The sequence below is a fragment of the Hoplias malabaricus genome, chromosome 1 (genome assembly GCF_029633855.1).
Source record: "Hoplias malabaricus isolate fHopMal1 chromosome 1, fHopMal1.hap1, whole genome shotgun sequence".
Lineage (NCBI taxonomy): Eukaryota > Metazoa > Chordata > Actinopteri > Characiformes > Erythrinidae > Hoplias > Hoplias malabaricus.
The window spans coordinates 70517764-70544746 of record NC_089800.1 but is presented as its reverse complement, the minus strand read 5'-3'; the positions used below and the strand labels follow the sequence as shown (position 1 = coordinate 70544746).

Below are 26983 nucleotides of genomic sequence, written 5' to 3'. Positions count from 1 at the left end.
ATGTTGCTGGACACACAAGTGTGTAAAAATAAATAAATAAATAAATAAAAAAATTAATGAACATCCTAATTTTTGTGTGAGAAATTACTACTAACAAATTTATGGTTTATTAATGCTATTTTAGGTACCCAGTTTTGATTACAGTCACACACTTTTAGACACCACATATGGAAGCATATGAGAATACTTTTTTAGGAATTGTATGTGTATCTTAAAATGTCTTCATAATTCAATGGCTAAGATGCTAACTAATTGATATGAAATGCTCCATTTCAGAGCAATGTACGAAGTCTGTATTATTAAAAACAGATAAATGGGACTTTCCACACTGCTCCAAGTATATGTGAAAGTACCACTGATACTGTCAATTTAGAGATGTGTCTATAAAGCCACACAGTTGCAGAATGTGCAGAATGAGGCCTGGTATTGTCTTGCTGAAAAACCCCATGGACGTCCCGGAAAAATCCATCACCTATGCATCTCTATAATGCCAATATATGCCTCTGTGTTTCTGGTACCTTTACATATACCTTCACTCACCCAAACCGTGGTCACTGATGCATCCCCATCCCATGACAGGTGTTGGTTTGGCATATTTCACTGATAACACTCAGTGTGGTCTCAATCGTCTATGATATGAACTTGCTGCGAGGAGAACGACTGTAAGACTCATATAACCTCAAAATATTTTTCCAACCTTTTGGACCATCTAGGATGAGCCCTGTATTTCTTTTGTCCTGTTTATAATAAAGATATTAATTTAATTTTCTTTTGTAGACTGTCTTGAAAAAAGGTACGGTACAGGTAGGTTATTGGTTACTAAAGTTACAAACAGTGTAAATGTACCTTCAAAAAGGTACAAGAGTGGTATTACAGTCCAGTTGTGTTCCCTAAAGGTACATTACATTCTCTTCTCCTGAAGGAAATGTGAATATTTTAAAGATTTCATTACAGAACTGTGCAAAATAAAATAAAAATATATAAATCCTGGAGAAGAAATCTACAAATATTACAGAATAAGGTACAAATATATCCCCCAATTAAAGGAACTGAATAAGTACCCTTGAGGGTATCACCACAGTGTTTTTCTGACAGTGAACAGAGGTGAACGGTGCTCAGTTTCAACTGTATGCCAGAGCACTCCAGAGCCTATGAGACTATATTTAGGACAAGATCATGACATTTCCTGGCCTTTAAGGTCAGGTATATTCAACTGTGGTTTCTCCAGACTGCTCTGGACTTCTTCAATATTTTCTCAGCATTATAAATGAGAGAAGGTGAAAGGTCTCAATGCAAGATTGCAAAGAATATACAAATATACAGTCCTTTTTGAACTGTTTGAAAATACTCATGATGTTGGGCACAAAGTGTAGAGCCACAACCCATCTTTGCTGGATGCTCTTTTTATACCTAACCATGATACTCTTACCACTTACCAGTTCACCTACCTATAGAGGAGCATTTCAACATTGTGCACCTCAAGATTTGACTCTTATTTTCCCCTCTGTCACAACCTCAAGTTGAAAATGTGTTTACATTTACAAAATACAATCACATTTGTCAGTGAAAACATGAGAAATCTTTTCTCAGCATTTTTAAATTTATTCATTTGAATAAATCAATTGAATAAAGGTCCAAGAGAATTCACAAATCACAGATTCTTGTTTATACTGAATTGTACACAAAATCCCAACTTTTCCAGGAATTTACACTTCAATCTATCTTGGCTACCTGATTGTATATGGGAAAATCGGTACCTGCGCTTTAAATAAATTTAGGCTGAAAAATGAGTGAAAGTTAAGAATTCAATAGTAGCTTGGGAGGTTGAGGGGGAAAAAATGATGGGAAGTTATTCTGCGGTTGGAAAACTAAACACATTTCACCCCTGAGAAAGCAGGAACTGAGCTACAAAAACTGTTTCTCCCCATCAGAGCCCTGTTTAAAAAGAGAGCTGTAGGTAAGGGGTGGGGTGGGGGGGAAAAAAAAAACAAAAAAAAAAAAAACACGAGCATACAGACTCTCTGCTTGGCTATGCATGTCCACCGTCAGCCCCCTCAAACTAATTAGAATTGATTTATGATGGATCAGGTAGCTTATCAGGTGCAGAAAGAAATTACCATGGCTAGCCAAGGGTGCAAGGGTCACCATCGAATAGCAAAATCAATTTGCATTGATTGCAAAAGGTTCATTTTGTGAAAAGAGGGACACAGTCAAAGGGATTAAAGTTAACCAGACAACTTTGATACCACACAACAGGCATCTCTCTCACTCTCTCTTTTTCACCTTCTTTACCTGCCTGGATAACATGCACTCAGAAAGATTATAAATATACTCACTGTCGCCGCCACCTCGGGGCACATCACATGCAAGCTTTGCTATTGATGTCTAAGTGACATCTGCACTCGCTGCAATAATACCGCAGATGCCTAGTACAAATACCAACACTCGAATAAAAAATAACGTGCAATCTGGGAAGGGCAGAGATAATCACCCTGTCTTTGAAATGGGAGAAAGTAAGCAACAATGGTATTATAGTGGTGAGAGTAAATAAAAATGCCTCTCAACTTAACTGGCACCTTGTCTAGAGTGTGTTATTGCCGTTTTTGTTTCTCTTCAATGATTCCATGATTCACAACAGGGAGAAAAACAGTTTCTCTCAGAACAAAAACTTGCATCTGCATCTTTTTTCAAAACATCTGCTTTTACATTCCGTCCAAGTTCATGACCAATAAACTAATTAAAATGGAACAAAATTCTTATAACAATATAGTTACACAAATGTTAGAACCGTTTTCTTTCTTTTTTAAAGTAACCAGGTGACAGTAAATCCAAGATTTACTGTCATTTACTGTCACGGGCAATCAAAGCTTAATCTTTGCCTTTCACAGACAAACGCTTAAAGTAACACTAGGTACAAATTTGTCCTTAAAATTACAGCTTCAAAATCACAGTGATGCTCCATTCAGCTGTAATAGGAATAGGGCTTCTGCCATTTCTACTCTAGGCTCAGCACTGCAGAAATTACATTATGAAACTTTTGGTGGAGGGTAGGAATCCTCCCCCACCTTGATTTAGGAACAGGTAAAACTACCAAATCTTACCTAGTGTTACTTTAAATAAAAATAATCATAAAACATATCTACAACTGCTATTTCTCTGAAACTAAAGATTCTACTCTCTGATTTTGCTACACTTGTGAGAGAAGAAACCTGCAACAAATACAAATTATAGAAAGGAATCTTTGTCTTTCACAGGCACTCGAGCCAAATGTCAACACTTGAACAGAAAAACATGGCACAATGTGGGAGGGGCAAAGGAAATCACTATATTTCACTAAAGGTGGGAGCACGCACTTTATCAATAACAAAGAATGTGGGAGGGGCAAATATGATCTTGGCTAAGGCATATGCAGCTGAGGGAATATGTGAAGAGGGATCTTCCTCTTTTGTAGCAGTGTGAATCCCACCCTCCACCTCCCTTTCCCCAATAAGCCCCCCAACCCCCCCACCTCTCCAAATCCTCTCCCAGTTCTCGCTTACCTTCAATCGCCAGCATTGCTCTTAACTCCCGGTTCAACAGCTCGAAGCGTCTCTCCAGATCATGCTCCCTCTCCCTGGGCAAGTTGTAAAAGTTCATCAATATGTTAATGACTAAATCATTAAACACTTAAAGAAACCTTTAATAAACATTGATTCCAGCACTCGCCGACACCTTTCCGCTTCGCATTAATCTACTGCAAAATAAGTGATACCCGAACAACCAGGGCCAGAGCTGTTTGGGGTGATAGGACAGCTGAGAGAGAGAGAGAGAGAGAGAGAGAGAGAGAGGGAGGGAGAGAGAGAAAGAGAGAGAGAAAGATATGCAGAGAGAGAGAGAGAGAGAGAGAAAAATATGCAGAGAGAGAGAGAGAGAGAGAGAGAGAGAGAGAGAGAGAGAGATGGTACGAGGGGGGCTAAGGGGGGTATCAACCAGCAAATTTAATTTCACCTCTTTCAAATGTATTGGAAATGAGCTAATTCAGGGTTCCTAATAGAATTTGTCCTTCAGAGCCCATTTGGCGACAAAGAGCCAAATGAAAGAAATAATAATAATCGAGGCCCTTTTAATTGACCACTTAAAACGGGTTTTTTTCCACTGATATAATGTGATTAGAATACTTCAATCTGTCATTTGCGAGGGCTTGGGAACTCACTCTCTCTCTCTCTCTCTCTCTCTCTCTCTCTCTCTCTCTCTCATGAAAAGCAGCCCTGATATATTGTGAGTTCCTTTTCTATATTAAAATGAAAGAAGACATGAAACAAATGAACATCGTGGCATTGGCAGATCCATTTTGCAAGCCATGTACTATTGTGTAGTATAAGAATTATAATAATAAGACAGATTTAAGAGGATATTAAAATCCCATTTGAAATATATATACACACACATGTGTGTATATATATATATATATATATATATATATATAATTATTTTTAAGAACCCAAATTGCTATTGAGTCAGTGTGGCATCTATTGGTTTATCCAATTCAGCTAATGGATAGAATAATATAAGCAGTGAATTTCGTTAGAGCAGTCATGTGATGAGCCTATTTCATTTCTCCAGCTGAACTGGGGGAAGGGGAAGCGAGGTAAAGCTGCTCTACCCTTCAACAGTTGACCTTGTTCCCTGGACCAAGTCTCTGGGGTTTATGATCTGAAGTGGTGGTCTCTAACATTATAGATGTATGTACAAATCCACTGATTCTTGCACATCAGAGACCAAAGAGGATCAAGCAGAGAGATAAAATGTGTACCAACTATATACTAAGCATTAATTCACAGAGTATTTTAATATATATTATAAAATATTTAAATAAATGACAAACACAAAATTTGTTTACACGGAATGGGTTGAGTTGTGAATACAGTGATAGAAGCTAGTGTACAACAGAGCAAGTATTCCTAGATCTAAATAGCTAGTTGCACAGCTTGCAAGATAGGCCTTATATGCTCAGAGAGAGAGAGAGAGAGAGAGACTCACAGTAGAGAGAGCTGGTTCTGGCGGCGGATCAGAGCGTTCTTCTTATTGACCAGTGTGAACCACTCCTGCATCATGGACTCCTCCTCGTCCTTATTCTTCCCTAATGAAACAAAACACAGAAATTACCACTACATCTTAGACACTACACATCACGACATTTCCTGCATTGAAACTCAATTTTCATCTTTCTCTTTTTAACATCTTCCATTTTTGGACCTAAGATGAGAAGTCGATTTCATGAAAAATAGAATCCAAGGAAATGCTCCAAAATGGCTGATCATCTCACTGGTACATTTTTTGGAATTTATGTAAGAAAAATGCTGTAAATATCAACGCAGTTCGCTGCTATACTACAAGGGGCCTTCAATACGTTTTCAGTATCAATAGAACCTACTAATCCTGCAGGTAATTTTATAATGGTTCTGGGAAAACATCAGCTAATTTCAATTTGTTGTAATCGCTATGAAAACTAAACCACTCTGAGTAACAAGTATGTTGAAGAGTTTTGACCATTGCTGTGGGTGTCACTGTGGATTCCAGGCCATTAGTCCTCCACTCTTTAGACTTTACCTGTTCCCAAATTTGAAGAAAATTCTCTCTGGAAAGGAAATCTCTGATGAAAATGATCATTTTTACAAGTTTTTTTTTCCAAGGAATTAAAACGCTAATGGTCAGATCTAATGAATGTATAGATGTTAAGGATGATGTATGTATTTTACTTCATACCTATACTGAGAACTCATTAAGCACCTTATATGTGTCCAAAAAATTGTAGACATCTCATAACTAATCAAACATAGCATTAGGTGTATCCATTTTGGAAACAAATATTCAGCTTGTATAATCACCATAGAAAAGCATGAAATAAAATGGGACCAAGCTGGAGATTAGAGAAGGTCATCATGCCATGCCATGCATCAGCAGGAGGGGTCTAAAAACGTCTTCTATGCCCCATGCAATATCTTTGAAGTTGGGGTTAGTTATCCATAGCCAATTATCCAATAGCCATCAATACCCGACTTCACTAATGATGGCACTTTGGAATACCACCCTCAGATGCCCTCCAAACTATTAACTGCCATTTTATGATATCGGTTTGTAGATATCTCGAGCCCATTTGCATTAGTTGTTGTGGAACATACACAAACCCACTAAAAACATTGTCTCACTTCCTCGGGCACGGTTGACTCGTGCTCTTTTCTGAAACCTTCCCCCCACCACCCCCCACCCCAAGCGAAGTGCATCAAATGAGATTAGCCCACAGGCTTTTTCTCAGCCACACAGATTGACACGCAAGTTAGGAAGCCGGCCAGAAGCGTGTTCAGTGGCAACATATTAGACACTTCACAAGACGCTGCCATTGTCAATAAAACAGAGTCGACGCTGGATTAGGAGGCTGGATTACGGGCGACTGGTTATGTTCCCACACTGGCTGGGATTAACACTGAGCTCCAGAGACTTTGTGCTGCTTCAGAAACCACCGCTGCTAACACCCTCCAAACTGGAGACGGAATTCGTATGAAGCCTTATGGTTTAAAAATAAATAAATAAGTAAATAAAATAAAACACCAAGACACCTTGAATTAGGTCACCAAACGTCACCTGCAGAGCAAAAAAAATATTGGTGAAACCACACCCACGTAACAGGCCATCGGAGACTGGGAAGAACGCCTGGTTTTACACATTGTAAACTTTTACCATTTATTTCTACATTACATTAATTCCATCCCCTAATTCCTTCCAAAAAAGTTAATGCAATTAAGATATATTCTGTTGTTTTGGAGCATTTCTATTGGTCCAAATATCATGACATTTGGACACAGGTTAAAGCAGTTTAACAAGGAATGTAAGAGAGGCACGTATAACTCTTCATACCTGCAGTTATTAGTTGGGACACTATTCTTCAGACTTGGAATAACTTTTGAAAAGTTTTCATGTTAAATTACTACGAAAAAACAAGTTTGCTATAATTACAAAATCGTAGTTCTAGGAGACGTCACATCTTCCAAATAACTAGCAGGAACCGGTAAATATAAATGAAAGGCCTAGTTTAGGGTTAGGGTGTGTCTTAATTTTTTGAACCTCTTTTGGTCTGATCATCAAACGTTTGGTCTGCACAGTGCAAAGAACTCGGGCTATTTTCAGATCAGAGAAAAACCGACAAAAATGCAGAAACAAGGACTTTTTCTGACAGGGATGATGTGCTTGTTTGTATTGTGTATGTAACTTCACAATGCCTCAAGCAGCCCCAGTATGTTGTGGAGTTGTGTAACGGCTGGTGGCTGTATCGGTTAAGTGGGTTGGAGAAGCTGTCACCATTCTGAGCATTTCGGCGACACTAATTATTTCTTTGAAGAAGGGGATGAAAGTGGAGGAAAGATGAAAGATCCTTTAAGCTTATGTAATCACCTTCTCTACTCAGTGAGTCTCTGATACCTGGCTCTGCCTCACAGCGCCAACAACAGAATTAGTGTATAAACACAACTTTTACTGATTTTTAACTTTTACTTCATGGGCTAAATCTCAATCTAAACAATTTAAATCACAAAAACCATGTGGAGAAATTTTCTAAATGTGTTTAAGACATTACAACAAAAATGTGAATCACATTTATTATTTTAATATATAAATGAAGGCCCAAACTTCTATTCATTTTATTTGATTTTTTGGGATCTGATCTCAGAGCTTCTGATTGGTCAAAGGTTTTAGGGTAAATTTACCATCATTGTTGAATGTAAACTTATAAAAAATAAAAACCAAAACTAGCATTTGTGAAAACTGCAACGTTGATATGAAAACAGTTCTTCTTTCTGCTGCTAGAGTAGGTCTCATGGCTAAAAACAGTAGTAAAAGTCAAAATTAAAGCTGAAGTTTGTCTGTTCTTTATCCCATATTTATAGAAAACACTAACCAAGTCAGTTTGAGCTTACATAACTGATGTTTGTGCTGATTTATGAATGTGATTATCTACATTAGCATTGTAGTTCCAGTGCAAAAGTAAAGAAGCAAACTTCAGACACAAGATGATGTGTTTACTGATCACATTTGGGTTAAATCTGAGTTAAATCAGACAATTACCCTGGGAGACAGAGATGTACTAGAAGGTTCTTGGATAACCTTCATTTGCTTTTACTGCATAGACTTGGCCTTCAAAGTAAAATGGAGGGTACTATGACCCTGAAGCTAAGAGTGAAATACAAACTATTATCAATAGGCTGTGAAATGTTCTAAAAGCTCAAATAAAACAGTGAACTAGCAGTGAATCAAAACACTCAGATGATTTTGCTGTATATATAGGCTATGGATTTTCAGCCAAAAGAAACAAGACTAATATTTTTTAATAATTCATTTTTTAAATTAAATGAGAACAACCATTTATTTTTGTGTTACTAATGTTAAGACAATTTGGTGTTTTTCAGTTGTATAAATATATTTGTATATAGGGGTATGGTATTGTTGCAGTGCAAAGAAAATAAATAAATAAATAAATGTGTGTCCCATATCTTGACAAAGTATAAAAATAAACCCATGTGCATGTGTTCAGTAGCCTGTCAAAGGCCCTGGACAGGGGTCTTTTTTCTGAGTAAACTCAAAGAAGCCTGAGCTGGGAACTCTGGCAGAGAGAGAATTTTCTTTTTTTCTTTCGTGTCCCCTCTCTTTTCTTGCTGAGCACCATGTGACTGTGACACTGGTCATGTGAGAAAGAGAGAGACGAGTCAAATCCGTTGGACACAACAAAGCCGGCGGCGGCCTTGTCTGTCAGTCACAGAAAAAAAAAATTAAATAAAAAATTAAATAAATAAAATAAAACCCTGGCCCTCCATGGGGAAGCGGGTCTCATGTCTGTGGAACCAGATGTGTGTAATTTTTTTTATTTGATGACGACAACGACTCGGAAAGAGAAAGGGGTAGGGGCAGAGAAGGGCGGGGGGTAGACGAGGGGGAAAAAAAAGGAGCTGGGATTTGGGAATGGATTACCGTAGTCAACTTTTAAATAGCGTGGCTCGGAAGGGATAAAGTGTTGTGTGACAGGTCATTGTAGCTCCGCACAGCCAAATGAAACAAGCAAATAATAAATGGTAATATTAAGCTTGTGTGACATTGTGAGGAAGCGGCGGATTAGGAGGCGCATCGCAGAGGCCGGAGCCAGAGCTGTGCAAGAGAGAGAGAGAGAGGGTGGGAGAGATAGAAAGAGAGGGGGAAAAAAAAGAGGGTGGGAGAGAGAGAAAGAGAGAGAAATGGGACACTGGAAAGATATTTTAGTCCTTATTTTGTCATACCAACATAAACACTCTACAGTAAGGCTGAAAATATCAATTGTTTCTCATACGTAAATTACAAGAGTGCTAGGGCTGCCATTTCATTAAAGCCTGTATTGTCAACAATGTTAAACTGTTAATAATAACGGTAATTTAACCCAATATAATACAGCTTGCAAACAACATGACATCATAAACAAAAACAAACTAAATACAACAAACAAACAAAAAAACCCTGGACTTAAGGCTTTTAAACTGGACCTTTAATTTATGAGAAAGTGATAGCTTGTAGAACCTGACTATTGTTAGGGTATGATATTGGGATAAAACATTTATCGATGGCATTACAATTTATAGAAGAATGGACCACTAGAAGTGGTCAAAAATAACAAAACTATATATATTAAATTTCTATTAAATTGAAGTGATTACACAGACCATGTTAAAATATTTAAATACTGTAATCTAATCAAAGACATTTTGGCATAATTTGAACCTGAAATTTGGAATAAAATGTCTTTACATTTCCTTACATTGAATGTTTAGAACTGTTTCTCCTGTAAAGTTGTTAGAGAAATTATATTTTGGCTCGTGTGTGTATATAAATGATTCTGTCCCATACAAATCTTGACGTGAGAATTTTATGGTGATAGATGATATTTTCTGAAGACCATGGCAAAAACACTATTCATTCTATATTCCTACAATGGATTTAAAAAACCTCTGCATTCTTCTCTATCGGTCACTAATTACTTTCAGTGACTTTCCATGTTCAACCTAAGAAAGTAAAGCAAACATGCACACACAAATACATAGTCATTCTTAAAATACATACATGCAAGAAATCACACACACACACACACACACACACACACACACACACGGGGTTGTGTGTTGGGCCTGAGGGCTTGTGGCCATGTCTAGGAGAACTGGCCTCTATAGCCAAATAAGATTAAGATAAGCATCACAGCCACTGTTACATTCAAACCAGATAGCATTAATGAAATCCCCTCATAGAGCACATTCTGCTGCCTTTCCCCTGCTATCCTTTACTGATTACCACCTCTGAGCTACACCCCAACAATGCACTGCACAACAAACCTGCATTTCACTGCTAAAGCCTTCAAATTTCTCCACGACGAGCCTGCATTTCAAATCAAATCAAATCAAATCAAATTTATTTATATAGCGCTTTTCACAACTGATGTTGTCACAAAGCAGCTTCACAGAATTCCAGTAAGACAAGATTTGACATGAAATGTAAAGACAAATGTAAAACCCTCAAGTGAGCAAGCCAGGGGCGACAGTGGCAAGGAAAAACTCCCCCAGCTGAGGAAGAAACCTTGGGAGGAACCAAGGCTCACAAGGGGTGACCCATCCTCCTCTGGTCAATCTACTGGTGATGATAGTTAGTATTTTCACTATTAAAGCCTGTCATTTTCTACATATGGTAGAAATGGCGTTCATTATTTAAGCAAAAAATATCTTTTTTGTGTGTGTGGTAATGGAATAACAGAGCTTTTATGTCAAAAACAAATGTGCTGTTGATTTTCTTAATGAAACAACAACAAATAAAAAAAGCCTGGACCTTCATTCAAAGAATCGCAATATTGCATCAGCTCACTGCAGGCTCATTTGATATTCATTTTCTAATTTAGAAAACCTGATATAAATGTATTGCCATGAAACATATAATAAAAGATCTCATTGTTGCCACATTTCCAAAACAATTCAAATAATAATAAAATGAATCAAAAGGAAACATGAACCACTGCAAAAAAGGAGGGAGGTTAATTTTTTGTTTCCTTGTCACTTTGTTCAAATCCAAATTCTTCTCTGCTCTCGTTTGACTCAGATAGTGATCTTTCAGTAGTATTAAGAAATGAGAACAATTACAAATTAATCCTGAATCTGGTGAGCCCTGCTAAGAGCTGGGGTTCCTTTATTTCTTTACTTGGTGCCAAAAAAAAAGAAAGAAAAGAAGTAGTAAGAAAAAGGGGGGAGGTGAACTGGAAAAAAAAAACAAAAAGAGAAAAGGGAAAAGAGGAAAGAAATATATTAAATCCTGTGATCACAGCCAGCTCTTCTCATTTCTTATCCGACCATTTTTCTTTTCTCTCGTTTAATCCAATAGCCGGTAATCCAATTTGTCTATCGGAGTTTTAAGGGCCACATCTCAACTTCGCTGCGGCTCACTCACTTTTGTGTGTGTGTGTGTTTTTTTTTTTAAAGCATTTTTACAGTTTATTTTAAGAGGGGTCACTCATCAGGGTCGCCAATTTTCTCTTTTCTTTTGACTGCAAGTTAAAATCAGAGGAGGAAAAAATGTATAAAGGGAGAAAATGAACAAGATGAACATTGTACGTGTGATTGAGCAGGACCTCATTAAAGGGTTCCGTCAGCGGCAAGAGCCTTTTCTGAATATGCATGAAGGCAATAATCAGAATCTCGTTCGGCAGCAGAGTGAGTGAGTGAGTGAGAGAGTGAGAGAGAGAGAGAGAGAGAGAGAGAGCGAGCGGTAAGTACAAAAGGATTGATTTAATTACTTGAAGTGGCTGTGTGGCATGGAGCAGTCTTGTTAGCGTGAAATGAAAGGGCCGCACTAGCCTGGCGGAGCCCTGAAGGAAGGTAGTTTTGCTTGAGGCACAATACCTAATCTCAGGATAAAGCTCGGCCCATTGTGGCTGAGGAGGCCCGTCACCAGCCTCCAAATGGACACAACACATTTTCCCTTATTTATGCCAAACTGGTTAACCGCGAACCTCTTACTCTCCGTGCTATTGATCAGGGGCTCGGCCTCTTTGAAAAAGTGATCACGGAAAGCACAAAAGCAACAAGCCATATCATCGCTTTCGAAAATAAAAGCGCAGAGGTAAAGCTTAAGGTTCAGATACGAAAAAAAAAGGCAAATTAGAAATTTACCCAAAATATACAAATATACCACTGTAATTGCCATACCGTAACTTAACCCTGATTTTACTTTGTAATTTACGAATTTATTTATAGTTGTCCTTTAATTGTGGGAAAATTTCAAGAGAAACAGTAAAATGTGATGTCAAAAATGTTTTAAAAGACCACAAATTAGGTTAATTAAGATAATTAAAATAAGGAGATATGCCCAACAGTATCAGAGATAGAAGGAATTATGCTAGCCTCGGGTTACACAAGAGAATTATGGGAAAAATTATAAATATAATATATATTATTTATTTATTTATTTTTTTTGGGGGGGGGGACAATACTTCAAACCAATTATGATGACTATTTATTATACACTGAACACATGTAAATCTAGGTGACCCTGAATTACAACACTAAAATAATTTTATTGAGATTATTCTGTAAAAAATACATGTAATATTAAATTTCTCTGGACTAATTCTATATTATGTACATTTTTACATATTAGTATCAGCAAAACTTTCCATCTGAAATTCACAAATTCCCATATTGGTTCATCCCTAATAATTTATGCTAATAATCCAGCAGCTTGATCATAATTTAACCTTTAAAGCAATTCCACAAATGTATAATGAACGTTCAGGTGTTCGGGGAGGTTTGTCTGGGCCTGGGTGCAGAAGTTTCTGGACAGATTACAACATGCTGACATATCTAACTGAACTGATGATTACCATTTAATTCCTGACTAAGGCTCGTATCCCCTCCCCATTCCACCTTAAAGATTTCAATTGCCGCCAGTATTATTGACCAGCTCTTGCTTGCTTTGGGGCTTAGGAGAAACAATTCATAACTATAAGCGCTCTTAAACTGCAGAGGGAGATGCTAGCTGCCCGGGCTAAAGTCGCTTTTAATGAGAGGGAGTTCTGAGCTGTACACACACCGTTATCGTGCCATCCTTTCATGTAATTGTTCGAACGTGTAAGTGTGTGTGTGTGTGTGTGTGTGTGTGTGTGTTGTCGGAGTGAGAGAGTGAGTGCAGATATGGCTTTGCTCTAATATCTCTCGCCCTCTCTCTGTCTGTTTCTCTCTTTCTCATCCGTCCCAGCGCAGCCGAGAACGCAAACACACCCTCTGCAAACAGCCAAGACCCCTCACACACTCCAGCCCCTCGGCAGGAGCGCTAAAACAAACACATTGCTCATAATAGATTTCTCTCTCGCTCTCTCTCTTTTACTATCCGTCATCTCTCTCTGTATTTATCACCACTTTTCCACAGGAGGTGATAAACCTTATATTCAGTTTCTACTCGTTTAGAAATACAGTAATTCTGCTTTTTAAAATGACAACAGTTTATGTTAATCACACAAATTACGTTATAAACCAACAAATCTATTTTTTGTTTTTCATTTGACTGGTAAACATACATTATAAAATACATTATATTTTGGTCTATATTGTGAAATACTGCTGGAAAAGCCTCATCTCTAAAACTTTACACAAGATGGATCAACAGTGCTTACATTTAGATGCTAATTAATTTAAAGCTACTGACTCCAAGAGTTTTCAAACTATTTTTTATTGGTTCACACAGTGTTAAGTGCAGCCTGGACTTTATTTGTAAGTGTACTTGAATTTCATTCAAAATTTAAAAAGGTATTAAACATTTGCATACCAAGGATTTATACAAAAAAAAAAAAAAACATCCAAACTTTACAGCTTGGTGCTCTGTAATTCCTACGCTAAACTCCTACTGCCGTCTCTATATCAGGTCATTTAATTAAATAGGTCTTGACATTGAATTTACGTGCGTTTCACTAATGGATCTTTCAATTTTTGTTGTGTTATTTCCCTAATTCATGGGCAAAATCAGAGATACAGCAAAAGGAATTCAAATATCAAAGGCAATCAGAGGGAAATGACAATAATAACAATAATCTATGTTATTGGTCAAGGTTTAGGGAGAAAACTACATTACATTGACTTCCTGTGCTAATACAGCCTCCAGAACTGTAGGAAATATAGAAAGAGGAAAAAAATATTATATTCCAACACCACTACACAATATTTTTATTCAACTTGATCTAACCACTTTCTTTGTTCATTTTCCTTTCCATAAGTCCATTAAATGGCAATATTTCCTAACAATAAGTAATGATTGATGCAAACAAACACACACATATACATATATATATATATATATATATATATATTAGTTACAGTTCATATGAGAACTTTATTATGTTTGAAAAATTATGTGAATATTTCATTCAGAATTAATAAAGCTTGGAATAAAATAATTTTACACTAAATATTCCTCATCTTACTTGTTTTTTTTTTTTTTTTTTGCTTGTGGTCCACTTAGAATATTGTATAATGTGCCACACAGAAAGAATCAGACAGGTTTTGTTACTGTGCCTTTAAGGCTGATATATGCAAATAGCCTTTTGAAAAGCGGTCAGAGCAGAAATACTCCTTATGACTTCAGTGTGAATGGGTGGAGTTAGACTGCTGTAGGCTTAATAGGTTGATATGGAGAGATGTATTTTATTTTCCTGACTTCACAGAGCAACTAAGTCAAAACAGTCTTTATCTGAAATGTGTAGATATACATTTTACACACAAAATTTTATTTTGACAAATCAGTTGTTTAGGCTACGTACACAGCAGTTAGAAGACAGTTTTCCCCACTGTACAGTAAAGTTGAAATTTACTCAGATACAAGGGTTTCTTAAAACGGCAATGGTATTATATATTTGACACGGAGCAGAGGCGGGTGTAATGTGAATTTTAGTCTAGCTCAGTCCGTCAACCTCCAGCAATCACAAATACGTCCATCTCTGTCCGCCACCCCCCCACTCTATTAAACTGCGTGTTTTTTTAATCAATAAACATTATCACGGCCTGACAGACTATCGGCCAGTCGGGGCTGCACCTCTAGCCTTAATCCCTCTACGGCCTGACCACTATCTCAGTGGCGACCAGCACAAGGGCCTGGACAGGCAGTTTACATTACAAAACCAGCATCTACACTCCGCACCACTATAACACCATACAGAGCAAATATTACAGACATGCACAGGAAGGAAACACGGATTAAAGATACCATATATGAGGATACGTGTTTGTGTGTTAAATTAGGAACAGTGTTATTGATTTTACCAACTGGAGCACACAACACTCTGGTCTAATATATCAGGAAGAAATATGGTGCTGTAGAGTAAATTCTGAATTAATCCAAAAAGTTTACCTATATACTGACATTGTGGGGAAAGAAAAAAACCCTAACCCTGATCCTGGGGTCTGCAACTTCACAAGAGAAGAAATGTGAAGAGCACAGTGTAACAAAACTTTACCACAATTACTTTCGAATCATTTCCAGTGGTCTGTTTATTATGAAACTCCAACTGAATGTAGAATATATATATATTTTAAAACAACTGATATTGAGATACAAGTGTAAATTTGTTAAAAATCCAACATCAAATCTTAAAGAGAGCTAACTAAATATTTCAGTGTTGAATGTGCTGAATAAAATTTAACAAAATAACCAAGCTCTTACAAAAGCCCCACAAAGCCGAGGTCTCTATAACGAGCCTCTTTGTGTGAGGAACACAGATTCTATTCTTCTCTACTGACTATTACTGACTATTACTATCATTTCATTCTGACGTCCACTTTGGCGGCTGCGTTAAACGTGGAGGCCGCCGAGCTGAAGGGCCTTTGGAAAGAGCAGGACACTTCAGGTAATTAATATTACACGAGTGGCAGATGAGAGAGGCAGTACAAGAAAGATCACCTGGTGAAGGCCTCAGAAAATAGGTGTTCCATGAAAAAGTGCGGGACAATGCCCAGGGCCTGGGACAATGTGGGGGACACCGTATTTTAGCACTTGTGCTCAACAGGCTCTCCAAGTCATGCCTGGGATGAGAACAGAAACCTATCCCGGTTAATAATCTCATAACAAAAGCTAAAAGACATCATCCTATTAACTAGTGATCCTCAGAGCTAATGTGAGGTACTTCCCAGTGGCTTTTCTAGAGAACGGCACTATTAAAGAGAGAGGCTGAGCAGCCGGTGGGGGATCTGGGCCAAGCCCAGACCTTCTTTCACCCTTTATCTCTCGCCCTTGTGTGGGACCTTTCAAGAGGACGGTGTGCTGGGTGTGTCAGTGATATTATTGAGTGCAAGCACAAGTTCCCTAATCTTTGAAATCCACTGTTTGTTTTTTCCCCTCCAACAACATCAGGACATGACAATACAAATTTGGACGACCATTAGAATATTGTTTTAGTGCCCCTCATCACCAAAAATCAAAAGTTAGCAACACCTCATAAGACCAAAAAAACCCTCTCCCCCTTCTCCCCTGCCCCCTCCATCTCCAACTCCTTGTTGCACATTTTACCTTTTTTCTTTTCTTCTATTTTTCCCTCCTTTCTTTCTCAGAGGGAAGATTAAATGAGTGAGCCAGCTGAAAGGCTCCGGAGTAGCCGACACAAAAAGCGTTAAAAATTCTCATTTAGTTGTCTTTATTTTGCTAGCGCCATGTGGTCCTTGAAGATGTTGAAAACACGGGAAGCAGAGGAAAGATCAGAGCCGGCTCATTAGCATCGGGACAGAATTGGAGAGGCAAGGATGTATAGTGGGCCTACTCTAGAGCTCCAGTGTGAGCGGTTGGTGGTAAGCTCTCTGGTTCATTGTGCTTTTGTCTTTCTGCCGGCTCTACCACACAGCGGGGGAACTATGCTAGCCTCAGGTTACACAAGAGAATTATGGGGGAAAAATATATATATATATATTTTATATATATATATATATATATATATATATATATATATATATATATATATTATAAGGTGGAAAGGACTTGAGACATCATCAGGTGAGGAGTAAGATGTGGCTGACCCTACCTTGTGTTTACATGCCAGAGTATGCAAACCTGGGGCTACACTAGGAAATCTTCTAGGTCTGAAATCATTGCTCATCTGTGAATTTACCATCACAACTTCAGCTGGGATTGTATTCAGGACAACAACTCTTAGAAAATTCCAATTATCTTAATGAACAGCATTACAGAAGCATCCTAACTTGACTATATACTGTTTCTAAACTCTGCCAGGGTCTTACCCTTTTATTTTTATTTATTTATTTATACAACCAAACAAAAACATACAAAATACAACAACAATAAAAAAAACAAAACAGGCAGCCATCTATTTAATTGGCTTGCATTTGCTGATGTTATTTTGATTGTGTTTATGTTACAGTGTATCATCAGTTGCTTGATAAAATCCATAACAATGACCATGAACTAGTTACTACTAGTAGTGTAGGATTTACAAAGTTGTAATATAAAAGATGTAATATAAGGTATGACACCAAAATTAAGAAAGAAAAATCTGATTTCTGTAATATGAACATGTAAATAAAAAGATCAAACATTTAAAAAATATAAGATAGAATATAGACAAAATAAATAGAACTGGACAAAATAAAAATACATTCTTTAATACATCCCCAAGGCTGTTCATATACTATATTTAAAGCAGGTAAACTGTTAGAAACCACAAGGTATCCAACTCTTATGGTGTATACTTAATGAAAAATGTTTGGTGAAATATGAAAACAGTCAGATTAATGGCTTGTTAATATGGTTGTAGCCTAAGTTTTGTCTGTCCTATCAAAATATTATACAGAAGTAAAGTGTATCTAAGACAATGCAATTAGGGCACAGATTTGATTATGTTAGGTAGATAAGTGCGAAACTAAAGATGAAAATGTCAGACACCAGGCATGTATTGGCTGATGGACTATATTTGGGCTGAGGGGGAATGGAATGCATAAATATTTTTGCTGAACTATCACTTTAACAGCCTAGTCAGCAACTGCTGCGATTCAAAGGCTGGATTTCAGTACGAGAGCAGTGGGTTTGAAATTGCAAACAACGGCGAGCACGTTTACTGTGTTGCCTGTAAATACAGCGCTAATCCTGCAGTCCCAGCGCTGCTCCTGATTGGGTCTTTAATAGCTGTCTGAAAGCATGTTGACATACGTTTACTCTAGAAGCGTGCAAATATAATTTTGCTGTACCTCCCTTGGCTTGGGAAGGGCTGCAGTATTGGCACCAGTGGGGGAAAAACCCATTTCTAACAGTCTCCATCTCACCTCAACCTTTCCTAGTTGTAGTGAAATGGATAAAGGTGTAGTTGGATGGGTTTATCTGTGAAATCCTGGTGGTTGGCCTGCTATCTTGGACGATGACCCCGAAGAATGTCAACAGCTCATTTTCCCCGGAGCTGGGAGAAGATGCCATGCAAGTCATAATCTGCTGCCCCTCAAAGCCCCCCCCACATTCAAACAGCACCATCTCAGCATCTCGCCACAAACCTTCACAAGCATCAGGCGTGCCAAACATCCCCTCGCTGGAGATGTGGAAATCCAGAGATGCTCACAAAGTGCACATCTAATAAATCAGATGTCACTTTTGTGGACCGATCGGTCTTGCTTTCAGCTGTTTTGCTTTAACTTTAAATTACAGCCCACCTTAAAGCAATTCCTGCAAAATGTTTTGGGAGTTAAAGTGATACCAGTAGTATTTCTCCAACGGCTGCAATACAGATGCCATGACTGCTACACTGTGCTGTATTTATGCAGATTGTCTCTATCCAGACAAAACCTCATATTGCCTGATGATGAAAATGAATGTAACATTTGTTTCCAAGCAATTTTGGGGCCATCTGTACTGGTTCATTCATTGAGAAATATTAATAAGTTAATTTAAGCAATAAGAGAAGGGTGTATTTGTGTGTTAAAAAAAAATAAAGAATAAGAAAAGTTGACAAAACATGAAACTATCAACAGTAATGATGTACGTGTGTGTGATTTGTACAATTCACTCTTAAAAATAAAGGTGCTATAAAGAGTGCTATGAAAGGTGCCATAGAAGAACCATATTTAGTTCCATTAAGAACCACGTTGGCTAATAATTGTAAATTTAAAAAGTGGGTAAAAAACCTAGATGGCTAGATGAATAGTTGGAATGAGTGTGAAGGCAGGTACTGGAACTGTAGGATAAAATTCTTAAAAATAAAGATTCTACAAAGGGTTCTATGAGCAATGCCATAGGAAAAAATACCACTGGTTCTATAAAGAACCATGTTTGTTAAAGAGATGAGTGTGACGGAACTTAAAGGTTTAAAAGAGCCAACGCTCAGTCTCAGAGGTTTAACAAACATGGTTCTTTATGGAACCAAATGTGTTTTTACTATGGCATCGCTTCTAGAACCCTTTCTAGCACCTTTATTTTTAAGAGCGTCCTACAGTTCCAGTACCTGCCTTCACACTCATTCCATCTATTCATCTAGCCATTCAAAGGCAGATCTGAATCATTTTGGGGTGCAGTACTTGGACCGTGTGGTGGGCTTTATGCCAGGCAGCCCCCCGAAAGTGACCACGACCAGATGTTACCGAAGTGATCAACAATTGCAGCCACAATAGCTGTGGGGCAAGGGAGGGGCTGGCATAATTTAATACTTGATTTCTCCGGCTTTGATGGAATTAGCCGTACTCCTTTTCTCAATGTGCCATGTGAATGTCCTTGCGTTAAACGTTTTTTTTTTGCTCTCCTTTTTCTTTTCTTTCTTTTACCTTCTCTTTCCTCCTTCCCCCTCCTTTTCCACCCCTTTTTTGACAAGTGAGGCCACCCAGCAGAAAGCAACTGATGCAAAACCCCCAAGTAATCCCCACGTTTATCTGTCCTCCGTGGTTAGTCTGAACACAGTGCCCATTATCTCACGGATTTGGGCAAACTTTCATTTATTTGTTGGCCTTGGGTATTCTCTCTCTTTCTTCAAACTCTGGTGCCTGGGTTTAGCATCCCCTGAGTGCCCTATTCCAATGTAAATAGATTTGCATAGGGCCACAATGCATCTATCTGAGGCACTGATTAGTTGACAGAGGAGAGGCCTGTTGGCATTGGAGGTTGGGGGGGTGGGTTGGGGGGAGGTATGAGGGAGTGTATGAAAAAAGGGAGAGAGCCCCTCCAGGACAGGAGAGGGAAGACATGCATGCATATGGATCCAAGTTTGCATGAAGTCACCAAAAAAGGAAGGAGGAAACAAATCTCCACATAGTCAAATTAAAGCAGCCCCCCCACCCCCACCAACTGTACCCAAGCCCAACACCCTCAAACATGGCTGTTGTTTCTCATCCCAACACAATGCTATCATTGGTGAAGTTATTTTTATATTGTTTCTATTAAACTGTTGACACTGTTACAATGTGTTAAAATGGTCATAAAGACGATGTTTAAAATCAAATATACACTAATGTCTTTCTTTCTACCAAACCCAGGAATTACTCTGACAATTTAGGAGACCTTAATGGCATCCTGCCTGTGAAACTCAAACCTCAAATGAAATAATAACCAGAATAATTAGAAAATAACCAAATTATTTTGTATGGAAGAATGCAGAAGAGAAGGTTTAAGTTTAATCAGGAAAGTGAGCAATAATTTCTTAGGTAAAATAAATAAAAATATATGTATCTATATGCAAAGAAATAACACAATGATAAATAAATTTGGTACAACTATGGTTATATTACAATGATCTGTTTTATTTTTAATATTAATTACTAATATTATTAGCAGTAGTAGAAATAGTGTGTGTGTATATATTTATATATAGCCTCATATACGACAAGTAATTACTTTTTCATGTAATAATCATTTCGTAGTTTAATCTATCTATCGGGATTCTCTTCAGCAGATGTTCAGCAAATGGGACAGATGTTTACACCTTGTGCTAAAGATGTTAAGGCAGCAAACTACCTGCAGTGCTACAAACTCACTCAGCATCCTACCATCTTCTCCTGTCCACATTTGACCTCCTTTGATGGATTACCTAACTGAAACTTTAAACCATAACTGTTACTTTATACAATTTCTACATAAACGTCTGTATTATACTTGGTGGTTGAGAGGTAAACTAAGTCATCCAGAGTGGTTTGATATGAACTGATTGTAGAGAAATTCATTTAATTAATTTAACTGGTTAATTTACAGTGGTGGAACCAGCTGTGCCAACGTCATTTTTGATTAATATTTTCTTCAGGATCACCTTTAATATAGCTCCCCAACATGAGTAGATTTTATTTCTTTTTTATTTGTCTGTTGTTATGCCATAATATTCTAAAAATTATCATGAGACAATGTGAGGGTTTTTAGAGGCATTAAAAACCCATTACCACAACTGTGTTAATTCTGAGGATTTCACATCAAACCACTTTCAGTAACGTATAAAACTTACAAACCTAAACTCAAAATTGTGCAGAATTGAAGAAAAAAAAAAATCAGTGGAGTTAAATCCAAACCCTGTATCAAACTGTGCTGGTCTAGGGCTAATAAAGAGAACAGGAGAATAAGATAACTGGGCATGGATGTGCCTCCAGTGTGTGTATATTGTCCTTCTCCCCTCCTGGGTAACTCTTTGCATAATTGTCTCCTCCCCCTCGCGTTAGCATGGTGGGACCTTCCCCTCCGGGCCATGTGTTAGAACAAATTTGAGCAGTGTCATATTGCACGCATTTCAACAGGGCCAACACGGTTACCGCCCAATTTGCTTAATGAATTAAGCTGAGGGAGTAATGGATGTGCTAACACTATTAGCTTTCCTTTCCACATCTGCACTGTGGATTCTACCCCTCAACCCCCTACTGTTCTGCCCCTCCCTTATTAACCCCCTTCACTGCCTACTCTCTCTCTCAGGTTTGCTTAAGGACACACTGATAATGAGTCTCCTCCCTACTGTAAGTACAGACACTCATTTCCCTTGCTATCTCAAAATCTCTCCCTACTTAGCAAGCTAACAGCAGAACAATGGCGTCCAAATTGTCATTTCCATTAGCTGAAATGAGCCGGTTGGGCCTGCTTTGCTGTGCTTTGGGGATGTGGAGGTAGAAGGGGGCTGATAATGATAAAGGTGACGGAGCGAGCCACCAGGAATGTGCTCGGCCCATACAAAGGCAAATGAACAACTACTGGGCTAGCATTGCGGGGCTGTTAGCACGTGAAAGCCCTAATTACAGGCCAACCCCCTGTGTCATTACACTTGATTGTAAAGTGCGTCTTAATCGGTTACCATATGAAAAGCCCCATTAATGGAGCACATTGCTAAAATTCAATTACATTGGAGGTGGGCAATTTGTAAACCAAATAATGATCAATTATGCAAACTAGAACTGTACGGAGAGAAGAGAGGGAAAAAAAAGCCCCACCAAGGTCTTAATTTTGGGGCTGAGCATAGCAAAACTTATTTGATTGAATTACATATATGATAACCTCCCATTGCCTTAAAAATTGATATTTTGAAGAAAGAATTTTTAACTTAACATCAGAAATAAAGAGTAAAAAAGAGCCACGGCAAAGCATTTACAAAACAGAGGAAAAACAGAGGGGAGAGAAGGGCCGGATCAGTGGAGTTTTGGCGAGAAGAGGGTCTGTGTGTCTGCTGGTGGGTGCCAGAGCAGCTTTGCGGGGCGAGACACTGCGAGCTTTGGCTGAGTGCTACTGGAACACCAGCCGGAGAGTCGGCGATGAAAAGGCCTCGAGATGCTTCAATAAAAGAGAGATTATAATAAGCGGCGTCATTGTTAGATACCCCCCCCCAACCCCCCCTTTTTATTTTTCTTTTTTCAGGAAAATGCTAATCGGGCCTATCGCTGGTTTCCTGCGATGCCTCATGTTAGCGGCATTTAACTTAACTTCACACCAACAATTTAAGGACAACGAGGCCACTGAACAACATAGCAAGGGACAGAAAGAGTGAGAGGGCATAGGGGAGACAATATAAGAAAGGGATGATAATTTCTAAATTCTAAATTACACATCTCTCTACACTAAAGCCTATCTCAAACAGCCAAAACAAAAAAACAACAAAAAACACCCCCACCCCACAAACTCCCCTCTTCCGCCTTTACCCCTCCCACCAAACACATCCACCATCCACTATCCAGCCCGCGCGTTTTATCTTAAGATTTTCAGACAATGCCTGGAGGATCCCGTTCCCTAATCTTCCTAAAAATCCCCTTTCATCCAACTGTTAAAGAATGTTTGAAAGGCTGACACCAGGCCGAAAGGAGGGGGGAGAGAGAGAGAGAGAGACAGAGAGAGAGAGACAGAGAGAGAGAGAGAGGGGGGGGGCATTCCTTACATGTGGGAAAAGCTGATGATGGTGTAAGGAAAGTGTAGGGCAGAAGGGGAAGGGGGGCAAAGTCAGTGTAACTTAACAAATTAAATTGTTTTTGCTGCTTCAACATACACCAGGCTGTAGAGATTACATAAAACAGGAGAAGGCTTCTGTTTGTTCGTTGGCCTTAAAAGGTCGCTCCGAATTAAATGCAAAATGAACGACTCAAAGAGCTTGTGTACAGAACATATAACAAATATACTTGCAAAATGCACTCCATCAGTGTCCAGAAATGGTTTTACATTTTCAGTTTTCTATCATCTGAACACAGTAGACATCCTGGCCATTGTGAAAATTTCATTAGGAATATAGTAATTCAAACTCTTAAAATATCCATTATTACTTAAAATAAAGTCTCTTTTCATGAACTTTATGTTAGAGGACAGCAAAGATATTTATACATTTTCAGGAAGGAAATTCAAGAAATATAAGTAGAGAAGTATAGCTCTATGAGAGCCTAAGTTCAAAGCAGTGAGAAAAAGCAGGGGGAGTAAACTCTAGAAAATATTTCCAAGCCAGGCCCTGTGTATGCAAAAATGAAAGTACAAAGGTTTAAAAAAATGCATAAAGGAGAAATGCCCACAGCTGAAAATTGACCATTCTGATGTTAACCAGCCCTTGAAGTGTGTGTGTGTATGTGTATGTGTGTGTGTGTGTGTGTGGATGGCACACAAAGTCCAGCATTAAAATCTGAAGAGGTAGTCACCTCCTGATCTGCTGCTGGCCTTTGCCGGCTTTCTCCCAAAGGCTGGCTTTATGAGGCAAATTCCTACGTTTGTCTCCGGGCTTTACTTACTGCTGCTTGGCAGGGAGGCTAAATGAAGTCTTTGGTCTTTGAAATTAGAGTGGACAAGGTACCAAACCGGCATGCAAAGTCCAGAGGGAGAGAGAGATTGAGAGTGAGAGGGAGAAAGAGAGAGGGCAAAAGAGGGTAGGAGAGAGAGAGAGAGAGAGAGAGAGAGAGAGTTTGCCAGTAATACAGTGATGTAAACTAGAGTGCGCTGATTACAAGAGACATCACAAAATAGTCTCTTCCTCAGAACGCCGGGTATTATACTCTAAACACTTTTTCCTCTCTTACTGTTGAAAGATTATACTGGTTATCCCATTAATGCTGGGGAAATGCCATTCTTGTGTCTTTAAGCTCATGCATAGGAGGTCAAGAGGAGTATGCCACCGCTTACAAGGCTGCCGTGGATGTAATCTTCCCAAAGTTACAATAATTAATGTTAAGCTTCTTTAGCAATACGTTTCTGAAAGAACTTGCCTGATAATATACTTAAAGCTGCGCTAGCTGTTTGTGTTGCGGGAGCTCAGAGACGAATCCCCATGCTACTCACGTAGCTCAGCTTAAATCTTTAGTCAAACTAAAGGGGGGACGGCTATGAGCGCACACACGCGCGCGCACAGACAGACACACACACATCCAATACACACTTACACACAAGCAACTCTCGGTGGAGCTCAGAAGTCTAAACGTACGCAATTATTTCTGCATGGCCACGGCGACGGCCCACGGAAACGAGGGCAAACAGAATTAAAGCTGTGGGAGAAAAAACATTAAAGTGGAGAGAGACAAAACAAAGCTCTGAAGTCTGAGAGGGGAAGAAAAAAAAATTGAGACACAACGTAAACACAATGGCGAGACCTGTTATTGTGAGAAGCGAGATGGGCCTCGGACTACATTAAGCTGCTGATATGCGCCTTGTATGAATTTCTGCAACTGAGAGACGAATGGGAGCAAGAGAGAGAGAGAGAGAGAGAGAGAGAGAGACGGATTAGGGTGCAATAAAACCTGTGTCAGTCTTATCAGGCTCAAGTGCAATTTTTAAACATATGTTAATCTCACCTAAAACTCCTTCGTTCCCCCCTTTTTTTTTATTTTTTTTTTTTATCTGTCTTATCAAGCAGGCTCCGTAGGTGTGAGCTTCTTACAGCGCCTTTAAATGCCATTATTTTCATAATTGCGTTCATTGTTGCGGGTTATAAGGCAATTTGAAAATCATATGTGTTGCATGAATGCATAAATAGCGCAGATGCTGCTGGATATCAAACGGGCCGTGATAACGCTTCAATGCGGCGCCTGGGAAAAATTTCAATGCTGTATTGTGGTCGAACAGATTGACCGCTTTTGAAAGTGAATAGACCTTTCATTTTTTTCTCCTTTACTTCATTTTATTCAAAGTTGACATGTTTATTTCAAAAATTGGAATGACAATATCACATTTAACCCCTTCATATCTAAAAGCCTGTCTGCACCCGTATGGAGGACTACGGTTTCTCACATAACTACAGAACATAAGTAATAGTTTCATAGCCGACTAAAAGAAATAAGTCATGATATTAAATAGGACAACTGCTGCATGATTAAATGGTTCAGATGTACACACCTTCACTGAGAGTAGTTTAATGTAACATGTTCTGTTCTAGTGAAACTCAATTATTCAGTGGTGGAGAGAAAAAAAAACAGACATCTGAAGGGTTTATACCTCTGAATTTCCCTGAGCTTGCATGAACTGGTTAGGAATACAATGCCAGATCACCGAGACACTATTTCAAATTGCTCTGAATTAAGATTTTAGGCCAGATTTTTTTTAAATCACTTTGAAATACACAAGGTCCATATTAGGTGCTGTACAGCAAAGTAGTCTAAAAAAAAAACCTTACAATATACCTATGCAGAAAATTTAAAGTAAGTGAAATTTGCTTTCATTTAACTCAATTATTAAGTGATTATAAGGTCTACAATTAAACCTCTTAAACTCTAAAATTCTGAATAATAGACCCACCCCTATAAGTGTTCCTCACCCTCATAACTACAGAACTTGCATGTTAATTACTGATTAAATGTTGTAAATGTTAGTTTACAGTGGCTATCGAATAGTTGTTACTGACTAATTCCAAATAGTAACCAAGTGATTTAAAGATATGAAATTGTAAGTGGTTAAACGCTGCTGTCATAACAAGCAGAAATAGTAGGCCTATGCTGGTAGCGATCATATATTTGCTGCAGCAATTTTTTAGAGCATATAACTTCTGTTTCCTTTTATTGCAGGGTGTGAAGGACACTGGTCCCTCTGGTGAAAGAAAACAAGTTCATTAAGCAGGGGGTGTGGACACTCCCCTGGAGCCACCCCTGCGTTTACGCCAGCCCAGGTCCATTGGCGCTCGCATCATTAGGGCACCAGCGTAATTAAGAGTTGTTAGAAAGTGAATTCTCCAACTGCAGATTAGAAAATTAAACTATTTACTGATTACATATTAATAGAGGACAACAATAGCGCTTGCCATAAGCTTGGAAGGCAACCAAGGAATAAATCTGTGTACTTAATTACCATAAACAATGGTTGCATAGAAATGGAGTTTTTATGCGCGTTCCCTTCTGTAATGTGCCTGATATCAGAAGACACTTGACAATTCTTGTTCAATTATCTCCGTTCTCTAATGTGCTGTGAACTGCGCCCAGTAAATAAATTAAGCAGCCCAATTACTGTGAATTCTTCTGGGGAGCGCCGATGCAACAGAAAAAAAAAAGGCAGTGAATTCAGCACAGCGCCTAAT

General features: G+C 38.5%; 1 protein-coding gene across 11 annotated transcripts in view; it reads right to left on the bottom strand.

Annotated features, from left to right (window-relative positions):
* ehbp1 (EH domain binding protein 1) overlaps positions 1 to 26983 on the bottom strand; it is a 205612-nt gene that overhangs the window by 9127 nt on the left and 169502 nt on the right. For all 11 annotated transcript variants that reach the window (XR_010802697.1, XM_066672430.1, XM_066672447.1 and 8 more), the window contains 2 exons: positions 5020 to 5119; positions 3540 to 3613 (listed from right to left, as the gene is read on the bottom strand). Coding sequence is in view for 10 of the 11 variants with exons in the window: in XM_066672430.1 (XP_066528527.1) it covers positions 3540 to 3613; positions 5020 to 5119 (174 nt within the window). In the remaining variant the exon portion in view is untranslated. The remainder of the gene's footprint in view (positions 1 to 3539; positions 3614 to 5019; positions 5120 to 26983) is intronic.